General features: G+C 33.9%; 2 protein-coding genes across 2 annotated transcripts in view; both read right to left on the bottom strand.

The window, feature by feature from the left end:
* LOC107684338 (WD repeat-containing protein 36-like) overlaps positions 1 to 5010 on the bottom strand; it is a 28558-nt gene extending 23548 nt beyond the window's left edge. The window contains exons 1-6 of the mRNA XM_016480567.1: positions 4710 to 5010; positions 2336 to 2363; positions 2116 to 2216; positions 1873 to 1990; positions 1293 to 1425; positions 613 to 667 (exon numbers count right to left, since the gene is read on the bottom strand). Of these exons, the coding sequence (XP_016336053.1) occupies positions 613 to 667; positions 1293 to 1425; positions 1873 to 1990; positions 2116 to 2216; positions 2336 to 2363; positions 4710 to 4871 (597 nt within the window). The 5' untranslated portion in view covers positions 4872 to 5010. The remainder of the gene's footprint in view (positions 1 to 612; positions 668 to 1292; positions 1426 to 1872; positions 1991 to 2115; positions 2217 to 2335; positions 2364 to 4709) is intronic.
* Positions 5011 to 9765: 4755 nt separating this feature from the next.
* The window catches only part of LOC107684337 (solute carrier family 25 member 46), a 27372-nt gene continuing 20184 nt past the window's right edge, over positions 9766 to 16953 (bottom strand). Inside the window, exons 2-8 of the mRNA XM_016480566.1 lie at positions 15506 to 15548; positions 15336 to 15393; positions 15100 to 15177; positions 13264 to 13364; positions 12967 to 13023; positions 12573 to 12630; positions 9766 to 11013 (exon numbers count right to left, since the gene is read on the bottom strand). Of these exons, the coding sequence (XP_016336052.1) occupies positions 10426 to 11013; positions 12573 to 12630; positions 12967 to 13023; positions 13264 to 13364; positions 15100 to 15177; positions 15336 to 15393; positions 15506 to 15548 (983 nt within the window). The 3' untranslated portion in view covers positions 9766 to 10425. The remainder of the gene's footprint in view (positions 11014 to 12572; positions 12631 to 12966; positions 13024 to 13263; positions 13365 to 15099; positions 15178 to 15335; positions 15394 to 15505; positions 15549 to 16953) is intronic.

Genomic DNA, 16953 nt, shown 5'->3' with positions numbered 1-16953 from the left:
AACACAACTCCTTGTTCAAGCTCTTGTTCTATCCAGGCTGGACTATTGCAATGCTCTCTTGGCAGGTCTTCCAGCCATTTCTATCAAACCTCTACAATTAATCCAAAATGCCGCTGCAAGATTAATCTTTAATGAGCCGAAAAGAACGCATGTCACACCTCTGTTCATCCATTTGCACTGGCTACCAGTAGCTGCTCGCATTAAATTCAAGGCATTAATGTTTGCCTACTTTATCTATTTATCTTCTTTTTTTTATTTAAAAAAAGCTTTCTATTCTATCTACTTGTTTTTCTGTGTGTGTGTGTATAACATATATATATATATATATATATATATATATATATACCTTGCTACGTGTACTGCGTTGAGACTTGTCATTTGCACTTATATATTGTTGCTCTTTTGTTAGTTTTGACTGCTTTTATTGTCCTCGTTTGTAAGTCGTTTTGGATAAAAGCGTCTGCTAAATGACTAAATGTAAATCACACAGAGTATGCGTGCACTCTATGGGTGTGTTTTTGTGATATGCTCGATAATGTTAGATCACACATATGTGTATTTCTTAAATGTACCCAGGGTAAAGAATAAAATAAAGAAAGTAATAGGACTAACCTGTTGAAGAACAGTAACAGCAGATGCCCATCCAGGAAATGTGAACAAGAGTTTGCTGGAGTAAGAAAAGCAGAATTCGGTTTCAATTTTTCGATTATCAAACAACATTTGCTGTACTACATTATATGTACCGCTACATAATTAACATAGAAGTTCAATCTCAAAAATTCTGTTAAGAAATTCTAATAAATATATTTTTTTTAATTCTAAAATAAATGTTATTTGAATATAATTTAAATATTTTAACATTTTAATGTAATATAAAATGTAATTTATTTCTGTGATGGCAAAGCTGAATTTTTGAAAAGTAATATCTGAAATAGAAATCTTTTGTAACATTAGAAATGTCTTTACTGTCACTTTTGACAATTGTATGCATCCTTGCTAAATTAAAGCATTGTTTATTTATTTATTTTTGAAAAGTAATATACATCATAGCAGCATTTGGTGTGCTGGCTTTAATCATGCTGATTTTAATTTAAAAAAATGGTACGTTCATAGTATTCTTGTAACTTTATTAATGGTATTAATGAAAAACACTATGGTTATACAAAATGTGCTTACTGTAATGTCATTATAACCCATACAAATAATCAAAAAAGAATCTTCATTCTTTCAAAAGTCACTTTAAATGCCACAAAGACCATCAAGTACACTCAGCTTTCATTAGAAGTGCATACTTTGATTTGATGTTCCATAACTGAAGACTCCCTTGACTGCTTCCAAACAGGATTTTGTTCAGGTAGGTGCTCGGATGCATCAAAGCAGAGACTTCAAATGATGCTTTGTCATATGAAATCTGCAGATATGTGTCTGCAATGTGAAAAAGACAAAATATATTACATACACTGTGAAGATATCCTTGTTTCTTCTGCAAGAAATAAATGTAAGTCTAGCAAAAATAATAACAAACTAGGGCTGGACGATATGGCCAAAATTTGTATCACAATATATTTCTTAATTTCGGTCGATACGATATAATTCAGATAAAAATGCCATCTAAACTATTCTGAAGACAGTCAGTTCCCTTCAGAGATACATTCATATAAAACACCCGCGACGTGTTTTGATTTTGAAACGTGCAGTGCTCATATTTATTCAATGAAGTCAAACGCCACAAATAAATAAATGTATGGGAAACTGGTAATGTATATCGAAATATCGGAAATGTGTTTAAAAATCATATCACCGTTATTGAAAAAAATTATATCGCAATACATATTGATATTGAATTATTGTCCAGCCCTATAACAAACCAACCCTCAGACTCCACATCCCAAATAATGACAACATTGTCCTTGTCAACAGAAATCAGATGATCTCCGAAAGGCAACAGTAAGTGCACATCAGCTTGATGGCCTGTGTATGTGTGAACAACCTGGATGGAAGAGACAAAAAGACATATTATTACTTCTAACTAATTTTTATTTAATCTAAGTCTCTTTAGTGTTATGCATCTTTAAGAACACAGTATGTGTCTAACTGTAACACATTATGCTTTACCTCTTTGTTTTTTGCAAAAGCAGATATAAGTTTTCCAAATGCAGCATAGACAAGCATACGATCTGCCGCCAGGGATGAAATGTCTTCTGGGAGGGCATTACCTATACGGGTGGTTATTACAACTGTTTTAATCAAATGCATATGGGAACTATAACTATTTGATCATGGATTCGCAGAAAATCCACTGTACTGTAAAATAAATGTACTGAATCGTACTTACTGACTGCAACGATTCCAAGTTTCTTCACCTGCCAGAAAAAAAGATGGGTTCATTTTATACTTCACTGAAAGAATTAACATAAACTAATAAAACCCAATGTTTTATTACTTATAATTATTAATCAAGTTATTATATTAGTATTAAACCTACTAAGCATGTAATCTAACTTTAACACCTCCATATGTGTTTAATTACTGTATTTAAAGTATGGGTTACACTTTTTTTCAATTTATTTTCAGGGGTCCTGTTACAGTTTAATTACATAGTAATATTAATTAACAATTTGTACTTAATATAGAGTTGAGTTTGGTTTAGTTGATTGTAATTACACAATTTACAGTTACTATAGTTTAATTTACTACAGTGAGTAATTATAATGCATAAAAATGTGTAAAAAAAGTGTTACCAAAGTATGCATGAAATTAATCTGTCACTTTGAAAACATACATATCTAAACCAGTTTAATCAGTCAAAACTACTAGTACTGTACTACCAAAAAGTACTATGGTATGGTACACGGAGTACCTATGTGGCTACTTTTTTTGGATGTGGTATCATGGTACAACCCCTGGCAAAAATTATGGAATCACCACACTTAGATGCTCACACAAATGTTTTAATTCATAAATAAACAAATCACAGATATGACACAAAACCATTTTTGTTTAATAATTCACCATTCTGGTTATGTGAAACATACCTAAAAAAAATGAGATTAAATTAAAGGAAAACTGTTTTCCATAACTAGAGGGAAAAAATATGGAATCATCAACCAAAAAGCACAATTAATTTGTTGCTCCTCCTCTGGCTTTTATGATGGCCTGAATACTTTGGGGCGTGGACTTCACTAATGAAAAACAATATTCTTCATCAAGCTGGTTCCAACTTTCTCGAATAGCGGTTGACGGATCAGCTTTGCAAGATGAAGCCTGGTCATGGACTAGTTTTTTTCAATTTCCACCATGAATTTTCAATTGGATCAAGATCCGGCAATGTCATTGAGTTGATATGCCTTTCCTGAAGAAAAGCTTTAACACTCTTTGCTCGGTGGCAAGATGCATTATCATCCTGAAAAATGACATCGTCACCAAACTTCTTTTCTATCGATGGAATGCGAAAAGTGTCCAAAATTTCAGTGTGCACCTGTGCACTGACTGTTAAGGTAGGATTGCCATTTCCCCTGGTCCTTTACCTGACACGCTGCAACCCCATTTCATTAACGAGTTGGGAAATTTCATTGTTTTCTTCAGGCAGTCATCTTTATACGTTTCATTAGAACAGCACCAAACAAAAGTCCCAGCATCATCTCCTTGTCCAAGGCAGATTGATGATTCATCACTGACTGAATATCACTTTCATCCAATCATTCACACTCCACGACTACTTCTCTTTAGCCTCTTGTAACCTTGTTGTCATCTGTTTAGGTGTTAATGCTGGTTTTCCTTTGGCTTTTCTATATGTAAATCCCATTTCATTCAGCCAATTTCAAACAGTTCTGTCACACACTGCCCATTTGTTTCGTTGTGCATTTTCTATTTTCAAGGCAAATTGCTTTGAGTTTTCTATCTATTGCACCAAATTTTAGAAACAGCTGACTGAGAACATCCAACTTCTTTTGCCACCCTCCATGTTGGATTTCCGTCTTGAAGGAGTTTTATAATCCTTGCCATCGTTTCAACTGACAGCTCTCTTGTTGGGGCCATGTTTCCTTTCTATTAGCCAAGTCCAACAGCTGTAAGCACTCTCTTTTAACTGCGGCCTAATTAGCATTTTAGATTTGTGCCGTTATTTGTTTCAGAAATGCAAATTACAAGGTGATTCCATAATTTTTTTTCCTCAACATTGAATGATTCCATATTTTTTTCCCCTCTACTTGATATGGGGAATAATTTTCCATTGATTAAAATATTTTAATTTCATTGGTTTGAGGTTTCACATAACCAGAGTGTTGAATTATTCAATAAAAATTGTTTGTGTCATATCTACGACTCGTTTATTTGTTATAAAGTACAAAAATAAAATTGGGTGAACATCTAAGTGTGGTGATTCCTTTTGCCAGGGGTTGTACCATCGCATTTTGAACATTTAAAATGGTGGTATTCTTGGACATATGATACAGAAGTCTACATACCATCACTGTACCATGGTACAGCCACAGTACTTTTTAAATAGTGGCACACTGATATATACACAGAAATTCATGTACTGTAATATACACTGTATTCCACAGTACGTTCAAGAATACACTTGCACAGGTAAAAAAAAAAAAAAAAACACACATGGTACGCCACTACTTTCTGGTAAGTTATGTAACATACCAAGGTTTTCAAACGGTTCTCTAAAGTACTTCGCCCTTTATTTATTCTGCACTTACATTATAGGTGTGGAAACACTGTCCGACTGCAGTGAGCACATAGAACTCTCTGTGTTTCTTATGGAAGCGAAGCACGTGCGCCAGATGATTAGAGTAAAGTCCCAGCGCCCTGAATCCAGAGAAGATCACGCTTCCTTTCTTTCCCGCAGACATGTCGCTCATGTACGTTCACCCGTGGAATCTTAAACTTCACTGACTGTACACACAATCCTGATCAATCTTTAATACAGTTTCTTCCACATTTCTGTATCAGCAGCCGCTGTTGTCAAAGTGTTGCACTAAACACGGTTCGTGCGGAAAGAAACACTCGACAGTAGGTTCCTACACAACTTCCTTTGCTTTGTTGAAAAGAGAGGCGTCATTGAATGAATTTAAACGCATAATCTTTTATTTCAAACTTTGTATAACATACTATATAGCTAGACTACACATAGAGAGAGTCTGTTAACATAAAATGAAAAAATATGGAAAAATAAACACAGTGACACAGTGCATTGACCCTAAGACAACATATTTTAAATATTGAATTGTTTAACACATATTTGAAAACAAAACATTCATGCTGTGCATAGTGTACAATCATCCATCCATTTTCCAAACTGCTTTTCAGATACAGGGTATTCTACAGTACATAGCCAACAATCAGCTTAGACCTTTTTTTAGGTTAGAGTAACAGCTTTCAACATATTTGTGAGTGGCTTTGCTTATAAATTCCTTGAAATAAATCCACACCAGCATTTTAGGAAGGTTTCCTTAGAGCAGTTCCTAGGGAATTGTAGGGGTGGTTTATAGGCACACTTCATCTAAAAAAGAAAATTGCATACATGTAATTTCTTGATAATTACAATTCTACATTGTAATAACAGCATTGTTAAAAATGCTTTTGGGTCCCACTTTATATTAAGTGGCCTTAACTACTATGCACTTACATTTAAATTGATCATTTGGTACAATGCACTTATTGTGTACATCCATGTTTTTACATTGTACTTTTATTTGAAAAATATCTGCATGTAATTACATCTGTAATCAATTTCTGTAATTACATTTATATTTACACAGTTGACCCATCCCTTACACCTTAACCCACCCTTAAACCTGCCCATACCACCAAACCTGTCCCTAACCTTACCTGTATCCCACCTCAATAGCAGCAAAAGTGGTTTGCAATACAATATGAACACAATAAGTACATTGTACTGATTTTGTGATGTAAGTACATAGTAGTTAAGGCCACTTAATATAAAGTGGGACCTGCTTTTGTTCTGAATGTTAATATTATTAGTAATTGTAATGTAACACATTTTTTCTTACACTGCTGTCTCTTATCATCTGTTGTATTTCCTGCAACACCGAACAGTTTCCAGTTAAAGTCCAGTGAAAGATGCATGAAGGATGTCTTCTTACATGCCTCTGGAAAACAAAAGGTAAATGCAGCATAGGCAATATTATCATTTCTATTGTCTTTTTCACAATATGTATTTATTTAGTAGTAGCTTAACGTTTAACATGCACATACTATTTGTGAAATGAATAACTTACTATTGGCGCACAAGACAATCCATGTTTCTGGCAGGGAAAAATGCATATAAGTTTTAACCAGGTCATTAAACAAGAATTGAAAAAAAAAATTAAATAAATGAAACATTCAAATTACTTGCATGACAAATATGAAAAATACCAGCATACAGACATACCTCCACATGAGGTTTTATTAAGTTAAGAGCATCTTTGTGAATAGTTCTGAGGCATTCTGTCTTTTGCCATCCTTGATTTGACCTGACGAAGTGTAATGTGAGAACTACAAGCAACACCTCTGTGAGAAAAAAAAAATGTCAAAGAGATAACAAAAAATTACAACACATGCTCAGTAGAATAATGCAAAGGAAACAGAGCTTACCATAAAGCTTTCTGCTGTCCATCTTTGAACACTATTGCAAATCACAAAAGACACCTCTTTTTATATACCAAACTGAGTACAAGTTTTACCTCATGAAAGATTATGTGTGTGACAGCTTATTATACACGATGACTCAAATCACATTGCTTGTCTTCACCCCACACATTTTCGTAGGAATTCCACAGATGTGACAGAATCACACAGAAAGGGCAAAGCAGGCATATGTATGGATATTTTTTAATTCTAAGCAATCAAGAACAAATATCATACTCAGGAACAAATATTGCAATGCAAATTTTCTATGATGTATTTGTTGTGGTGTTTCAAATCAGGTTTGATAAAGATCACTATAGCTGTCCCACAAAATAAGATAAGAGTTGATACAATCTCATAAAAACTTTTTTTAAGAACCCAAAAAACATATCACATTTTTAAATATGTGTTAAATTGCAACTCATGTGGGAAACTCTGGCCCAAATGCTTAATGGCACGTTCCCATTGTAACAACCATTGCCCTGCTGTGTGTGTTCAACGAACTGGATCTTTTTCCTGGACAATAATTGTGCAAATACTCAAAAATGCTTAAAGTAATGTTTAAGGTAAACCATTAAGGTTTACTATGAGCCAATACAGAAATTGAATTCATAGCTTTTCTCAATAAGGGCAACGACCATTGACAAGGTGGGTCTGCTTTTCATATTTGCCTTAAAATTACCATATCACATCAAAGAATAATGAAAACAAAAACATCGGTAGATCTTTCTGATCAGCGGCTAACAGCCAGCATGTATAGATAAACACTGCACTCTCAGAGAGAGAAAAAAAAGAAAAAGAAACAAAAGCTGTCACTAGATGATTAGAGTAAAATCCCAGCGTAAAAGTACCATTTCAAAATAATACAACTTTGTACCTTATGTACCCCCAAAGACTGCATATAGGTACATATATGCAGTCTTTGGTACATAAGGCAATTTGGTACCTTAAAGGTACATATTTGTGGCTAAAGTATGCATATTACACTCTAAGAAATGCTGGGTTAAATACAACCCAGTGCTGGGTAAAATAGGGACAAAGCCAGCAATTGGGCTGTTTTGACCCAGCGGTTGAGTTAAATGTTTAACCCAACCTTCTGGGTAGTAACCCAACCGCTGGGCCAAAACAGCCCAATTGCTGGCTTTGTACCTATTTTACCCAGCACTGGGTTGTATTTTACCCAGCGTTTTTTAGATATTAGTACATATTTGTACTTTTTGAAAAGGTGCTGCCCCAGTGTATAAAGCTTTCGTACCTTTTTTTCAGAGAGTGTACTGTTCAAAACATTGATGTTTGTATCCATTTTTTATGTTTTTGAAAGGAGGGTCTTCCGCTCCACCAAACATACCCCAAACTTTGTACTAAACATGTAATCAATCTGATGGCCCTAAAATCATGCTTGTTCAATTGTGTCGTGAGATCTCCTTGACTAAAAATCATCAGTGTTTATGGACAACTGCCAAAATGGACTTGATTTTAAACGTATAACTTCCTCTTTTTATACTTTCTTGTAATTGGGCAAAATGGCATAATTCAGCAAATCAAAACAAACATTTTTGAAAATAAAACTTTCATGCTGTGCACATTTTACCATCATCCATCCATCCATGCATCCATTTTCCAAACTATGTAGGGTTGTGGGGATTCTAGAATACATAGCCACTTCAGACATATTTGTGAGAGTTTTTACAAAAAATTTTAACATAAAATTAAGAAAACAATATTAAGAATAGTACTTATATTAATTGATATTAATAATTGAAATGTAATCTATTTGTTCTTACACAGCTGTCTCTTTTCATCTCTTGTATATTCTGCAATTTTGAAGAGTTTCCAGCTAAAGTCCAGTTTAAAATGCGTGTAAGATTTCTTATTTCATGCATCTGGAAAATAAAATGAAGTACAACATTACAATTTCTATTCTGTTTCCCCCCATATTTATTTAGTTAGTTAGTTATTAGTTTAAGATGTAGTTATTAGTTAGTTATTAGTTTAAGATTTGTTTTTCAGTGCTTCTGGAAATAAAGTAAATATTAATATTTCTATGTGAATCGGTAAATACAGTCCCCCCCCACCCCCTCTCCAGAAAACCCTATGAAAGACTGTTTAATGGTGGGTTTACATTGTTACAACTTACCCAACATACTGTGACAACATGCCCCGCTATGTGTGTTCAATGAACTGTATCTTTTAATGGTGGAAGAAATGCCAACAGCCAACTTAGATCTAAACTACTGTTCAAAACGTTGGGTGTTCGCAAGATTCACAATATTACAATAAAACAGTAATATTGTGAAATATTCTATTTTAATATATTTAAAAATTATATTTATGAATGTGATGCAAAGCTGAATTTTCAGCAGAGTTTTTAGTGTCTCACACGATCCTTCAGAAATCATTCTAATATGCTGATTTGGTGCTCAAGAAACATTTCTTATTGATATCAATGTTGAAAACAGTTGTACAGCTTAATATTTTGGTGGAAACTGTGATGAATTTTCTCAGGATTCTTTAATGAATAGAAAGTTAAAAAAAAGCAGAATTTATTTGAAATAGAAATCTTTTGACCATTTATATGCACCCTTGATATTAATTTTTTTTTTAAACTGCATAGACTACAATATCTTGCCTGTTCATCATTGTTTTTATTTTATTTATAAAACGGATAGTTCCAGTCCTTGATTCTGATTGGTTGAGCCTCGTTCGAAGCTGTTGTAAATTACACTACAAACATACACCTTTGTTTACTTCTGTGTGTTGCTCGGCAACCACTTTGTTGCAACCACAAATTACAACTGTTTCTGAGAAACTACATTGTTTGGTGGAAGAATACCGTTTTTATTTATATCATTACACTTTATTTGCTCTGTTTTATTCTGTGAAATCTTACTACGTATATGGAATAACCATTTTATAAAAGCAATAAGCCCCATTAAGCCATGGTTTACAGTGAATTTATAACAGCTAAGGGGATTTTTAGGGGAACAACGCCCCTTAGCTGTTATAAATTCACTGTAAACCACGGCTTCTTGGGGCTTATTGCTTTAGTATGTAACATGCTACGGCAATTCATAATAATAATAATAATAATAATAATAACAACTACGCAAGCTTCACACAAAACAGATTTTAGACATTTATTTTAAGCATGGTGCCCAATAAATGAGAACTTGATTATTTACTCACCCAGGAACCAGAGGTACATTAATTCTACACATGCATTCTTGTGTATATAATGGCTTCCAATTCAATGAACTGAATTTTTAATCGCTTATATCATGTTAAACCTGGCAAACAGAAACCTTTTCACTGTTTGAAACACTGAAACACAAGTTTCACTAAGGTGCAAATAATAATTTAATGACATAATTTCTTTAAGAACTTGGCACAGGTCTTAAAAAATTGTTGCCAAAAGAAGAACAATCACATTCACACACCACATTATGAAACCTGGTGGCCACTGATGAAATGGAGAAAACAGTATGGGAATATAATTACAAAAGTCGGTGTTTCAGAAATATTAGACATGTTTTGGCGCTAGTGTATAGTTGGGGGTCACCATAATAATAATTTAAATCCAGTGCTAATGTGAAAGCATACTGACTATTTTGCATAAATGTGTCGTGCAATCAACAAGACAACCAGTGCTTTATGAAACAACGTACACAAGTAGACTGACAAATCAATATCTGCAATTATCAATTCATATTAGGACACATTTTTGGAATGTCCAACTCTTTGAGGCGAATTAGGAAGGAATCGATGCTTTCCGAATCATTCTACTTAAGCATTTCGCAGCAGCGTTGAGTAGATCATCTTGGTGATCTGCAGAACTGCGGCATGAAGCGAGTACTGCACCACGATGGAGCCGAAGCCCTTGTAGAAGCCCATGGTGCCCTCCTCACGCCGAATAGCATTAATACAGTCCCTCATTCCTTCATACTGCGTGTTAATGGGCAAAACCTCGAAACCCAGGTCAGTGTTGTCGATGATAGTGCGTGTTCCCTGGATATGCAGCCTGTGCAACACCGTTTCCAAAGGAAACAGCAGAACATCTGCACACAGGCTGGCAGCAAAGCTGGCCATGAGCTCAGGGAAGTATGCATCCAGCATAGACTGGACCGCGTCCGCTTGCGAGTCAGGGGACGAGTGCTTTGGTGAGCCATTATTCCGACGCCGCAGCAGGTAAAGAACCAGCCGCTGCACGCTGGAACTGATAACATAGTGGAGGATGCCGTGGAGGACCGTGGGGAACAGCAGGTTCCAGAGGGGAAGGAGACGCTTGCTGTGAGGCACTCCCATCCCCATAACTCGCCCGATACCCTCTTTCACACAATCCAGGATGCCGGGGTTGTCTCGGATTATTTCACTCTGGTGAGGAAACATTAAGAGGAAACACTAAATGAAGTCGGGCTGGGTGATATAACAACAACAACAACAACAATCCTCATTATTTGACAGCTTTTTGACAAAATTTCATTATATTTATGTATATGCTGTATATAAAAGTGATATATTTAATACAAGTATCACATTTTTTTTTTCCCAATCAGAGAAACCACTATGACAACCAGCAGCCATTGTTGATTCAAAATGTTTAATCTACGAAATAAAACGCACTGTTTAAAAGGAAATTGTTTAATATTGAACTATTTACACTTCTGTTCAAAAGTTTGGGATCAATCAGATTTTTTCTTAAAAGAAACTAATAATAATATTCAGCAAGGATGCATTTAATTGTATATTTCTATTTCAAATAAATGCTATTCTTTTCAACTTTCTATTAATTCAACTTTCTATTCAACAATCCTGAAAAAAATGTCACTGTTTCCACAACAACATTAAGCAGCATAAGGATAATGTGACATTGAAAACTGGAGTAAAGGCTTCTGAAAATTCAGCTTGGCCAACACAGGAATAAATTACATTATTATTAAGTTGTAATAATATTTCACAACATTTCTGAGTTTACTGTTTTTTTGATCAAATAAATGCAGCCTTTGTGAGAAACTTTTTTTTTTTTTATCTTATAGACCCCATACTTTTAAATGGTGAAGAAACTACTAAACTATCTAATCTGTATTATAATAATGTATCGCCCGGCCCTAAAATCATGTTTTTCTTGAACAAATATGTCACGTGATGTAACAATACATCGGTTTTTATAGACAACTACCAAAATAAACTTGATTTTAAATTTAGTCTCCTCTTCTTAGACTTTCATACAAATGGTTTGTAATGTTCACAATAGTACAATTCCTACAGCAAATTCCAAACAGCTAAAGTCAAAACGAAAGCAAAACGGATACTGTTATCAGACTTTCCAACTGAAAGCAAATGCAAGCCCTCAGATTTTCCAACAATCATCAGATGTAAAATTGCATCAGAAACCTACATATTGGAGAGTTAGTTACCCAAAACTGGTTTGCTCTTTTACCACAAGATCTAATCAAAACTGCGTTTCCTAAAGCACTGAATCTGATCTTAGTGCCTAGTCAAGATGTTGTGTCACAGGAAATTCTTTATTCATCGTTGGAAAATATATTTGAAATATTTAATTAATAATGATTATTACAACTTTGTTAGTTTTATACTGAAAAGAAAAAAAAACTATTTATAATCAAAGTCTTGTTTTCCAGTAAAATGATCTTAACATCCTTAAAACAAGACATATACATGAGAATCAAAACTGCTAAAGATATTTAATATATTCAAACAGGTTTCCATAGAATATATCTTGAATATATGTATAGTGTATTTTGTCGTGTTCTACTGGAAGATATTGTCACTTGTTTTTAAGCATAAAATTCACTGAATCCATTATTTTATTCCCCATTTTTATTTCTGTATACAAAGGCCAAGAACATGAAAAAGGATCTGTATTGTAACAAAAAACAAAACAAGCCAGAAAGAGTGTAAAAATCCCGTACCTGTACAGTCTCTATGAGACTTGCTGAGTAAAACGGCATTGCAACCACATATGTCAAACTGGAAAAAAAAAAAAAAAAAGATTTCACAACATCAAAGTACTGCACAAAAAGAGATAAGGAGAAGATTGATAATTTAAATGTCAAGCCTATGGAATTCCCTTTCCGTATTCTTTGTGGGACTTTGATATACAAACAACAACCTGCATATTAAGCTTAGTCAGAAGCTTATTCAAACAGATCCCAGATATGGAAGAGCAAGCTAAAATTATGACTCATAAAAGAATCAAGAGATAAACAACTCGCAGCTTATGGCATTTTCCAAACAATAGCAAAAAATGCTAGGTAATTTACTGTAATGCACTGTTAACTAAATTAGGCAAATGTCTTAACTTACCCTTTGAGTACTAAGTGTCCCACAACTTGTTTAGGGTTCCACTTGTGTGATAACTCCCTGTGAATATTCATGACAATATTAGAAAGACAATTTACTTCAAAATGGCAGGAAAACATCATGAGAACTGATCAAATAAATTCAAATCATGCAAACTGCATGCTGCCATCATTTATTAAAGATTTCTTCCTCTGTGTGTTATAAGGCATAAGGCTACAAAACAAAACCAGCGATTAATCTCTAAAGAAGGCCTTCTCAAGGACACTTATTAGCAACTGCTTACATTGTATATTTCTATACCTTGGTAAAGGTGTGCATTCGCTGATGATGCCCTCTGTTCCCAGCGTGACCCCCTGTACCACAAAAGTGCTGCCCATTCCTTTCCATAAAGCTTTTGGACCCTGTAAAATAGAGAGCGAGAGAGAGAGAGAGAGAGAGAGAGAGAGAGAGAGAGAGAGAGAGAGAGAGAGAGAGAGAGAGAGAGAGAGAGAGAGAGAGAGAGAGAGAGAGAGAGATGCTTCAATGGAAACTATACGTTTTAATCAATCAGATCACAAATGGTCAGGTGAGACACATAGCAATTTACATCTGGGTAACATGAGTCTCAATAGCATCTCCAACCACTTGTGAACAGATTTTGAGAAGAGGGTCCGCAAAAAAAATCTCAGTATCTCAGTTTTTTTTTTTTTTACTTAATCAAACAGGTTGGGGCACACATTTAAATAACTACACATTATTTGAATAGAATTTTGAGTATAAATTTGATATTCAAATAGTAGTGAAAATAATAAAATAATCACATATATATATATTTTTTTTAGACAAACCAAGGTAGTGCAACAATTACAAAAACTTAAAATTAAAATTAAAAATTAAATTATATGTTAAGATAATTATACTCAATATAATTATACTCAAGATATGTTTAAATCAAGATATACATGTGTTTTGAAATTGGTTTGTGTACTAATATATCAATTATGCTCAAGATATGTTCAAATCAATATATACATGTGTTTTGAAACTGGTTTGTGTACTAATATATCAATTATGCTCAAGATATGTTCAAATCAATATATACATGTGTTTTGAAACTGGTTTGTGTACTAATATATCAATTATGCTCAAGATATGTTCAAATCAATATATACATGTGTTTTGAAACTGGTTTGTGTACTAATATATCAATTATGCTCAAGATATGTTCAAATCAATATATACATGTGTCTTGAAATTGGTTTGTGTACTAATATATCAATATATATGAATTATAGGTATTATAACGATATTGGGTTTTTCGGATATGTTAAAAATGTGTTTAAAGTAAAAGAAAAGATTATTGTGCCTATACTAGTAAAAATATTGATATAAAATAATGCTAATAATTTAATATGTTAAATGATGTTCGTAGTCCTTCCTTCCTTCCTGTGACGGGGAGGCCCAGAGGGAAGCCATAAGAATTGTTGAATTAATTGCTAGATACAGTTTATTATGTAAAATGTCAACAATATCCAGATAAAAAGGTGAAATTATAAATAAAATTATCAACAAGCCCAATTTTTATTTTGTAATGTGTTATATTACTTCCAGCTGTTAAAAAAAAATCTAAAAGCTAAAATATGCACTCTTACAACCATCTACAACATGTTACATTATAAACACCACAAATTAAAAATAGTCACAATTTAACAACAGTAGATCAGTAGGTTTCTGATTTGAAACAGCAAGTCTGTACAATGTACAAAGGCACCACATTTTGACTTTGAATGTGCAGCAATCACATTTAACTAAATGAAATCATAACATTTTGAAGTTTAATAATTACATCAGGTTGTATTGGGATCCATGTTTTTAACTTAACAAAATTGAATTTAGGACTTTTTAAGGATCTGTGGGAACTCTGTGCATGTTGGTAATGCACAAAAAAAAAGTGAATACAAAAGCAGTGGGGTCCTGTGTTTTCAGCCACCTTCAGTTCAAAACGCTTTGGACCCCCTGTATTAATATTGTCCACCTGTGATCGGATAGTCACCTTAAACTTAAATGGACCTAGCACCGACCCTTGTGGTACCACATGCCCTGCATTTAAATTGTTCTTTAAAAGCATCAACAAAGCAAAAATCGGTGACGTATTACCTGCGTTTTGGTGACATTGTACATCACACTGATGGCAGTCAGTGGGGACAGGTGGTAACACCTGGCATGGTAATTCACCTGAAACACACAGTTCATTTTAAATGATCCATCATTTTTCAACACTATACAATGCAAAAGTACATAAGTATTTATGATATAAGCATCTAAATTTTATGACAGACATGGAGCTTGTAGGATTTGTGTACTCAATGTTGTTCTGCCTGGGTTCAGCCTACCTGGCACTGACGTCGAAACACAATGCAGGGATGGGCCAGGACATTTTCTGTAAAGAGGCTAATTCAAACCATACAAAAATGATTATGAGTTTACTAACATTATTTCGCACATCTTAATATAATTGTACTTTCAACAAAACTTTAAGCCATAATTACTGGGGGTTTGTTACCTTGCAAGACCTATCCCAAACCCAGCAAATCTGTTCAGTTGTTCTGAAAGAAAGAATCAAGCAGAGATGGGCAGTATTTTAATTGTGTAAAATGTACTTAAAATATGTACTTAATTACTTTTGAGTATTTTACTGGACAAAAAAAATAAATAAAATGTCATTTGTAATTAAACTTTGAGAGACAGTATTTTGTATTTGAAATACTTAAAATACTTAATCAAGTAGGTCATTTTATTCTCAGATAATACAATCTTTCTTCACCTGTGATAATAGTACTACCAACTATAGCTTATCACAGTTTTTGGCTAGATGCAAGTGAATCATGACATCCTGTTGGATCCATAGGCGAAGTCTTAAAGGGTTAGTTCACACAAAAATGACAATTCTGTTGTTAATTACTCACCCACCCACCTTTGTGTTGTTCCTAGGGCTGGGTTTTGACACAAATTTCATGATTCGATACATGAGTCAGTTGGTACTAGCTACATTACTATAATATTGAAGGTTAAAACTGACTGATTTGTAGGCTACACAGCTGCTAAAATTACACTTAATGAAGTTTTTAAAATGATAAAGGTACAATTACATAATATTTCTACTTCAATTTGTTTTTTTAAATAGGCTATAAACATTTAAATGGTGGCTGTCATAAAACTTGATGGATTTATTTAAACATAAATTAAACATTGAAGAACAGTAAAAATTATAATGAATATGTTATATGGTGCATATATTTAGCAAAATGCCCCTTTTCTATAGTTTTTCTTCTAGCTTACTATAATGAATTTATGGTCACCGAATTTTTTTTTTTTTCTGAAGTAAATGTGACGTTACGTGACACATTATTTACAAGCCATTATATTGACGTCTTTGCGAGGCCGAAACACTAATTGAGAGATTACACGAGACAGGATACGGATTGTAAAGTTGTACTCTTTCTTTTAACTTACCTTCGGATGTTTAGTCATGATTATTTTGTGCTGAAACTGGTATTAATGTGGAGGAGATGATCCGTTCACGTGCGCCTCGTGCTGCCGCTTTAATTGAACTGAGGCGCGCCACGCTACAGCGATCTGTCACTCCACATTAAACAGTGCCAAAACAAAACAGGCTAGACTAATCGATTCTTGGGACTTAAGAATAGATATCGTTCCGCAAAAATGAGAATCGATTAAAATCGAGATATCAATATTTTTTACCCAGCCCTAGTCGTTCCACTCCCATAAGACCGTTCATCTTCGGAACACAAATGAAGATATTTTTGATGAAATCAGAGAGCTTTCTGTCCCTCTACAGTAAGCCATACATTCATTTACACATTCAAAGTCCAGAACGGTGGGAAAGACATCATTAAAGTACACTGTAAAAAATGATTGTGATTTTAAAGGGGTCATATGATGCTGCTAAAAAGAACATTATTTTGTGTATTTGGTGTAATGAAATGTTTA

This window comes from Sinocyclocheilus anshuiensis, unplaced genomic scaffold, assembly GCF_001515605.1.
Source record: "Sinocyclocheilus anshuiensis isolate Anshui unplaced genomic scaffold, SAMN03320099.WGS_v1.1 scaffold29, whole genome shotgun sequence".
Classification (NCBI taxonomy): Eukaryota; Metazoa; Chordata; class Actinopteri; order Cypriniformes; family Cyprinidae; genus Sinocyclocheilus; species Sinocyclocheilus anshuiensis.
Note: the sequence above shows the minus strand (reverse complement) of the source record. Positions and strands in the feature narration are given on the sequence as shown.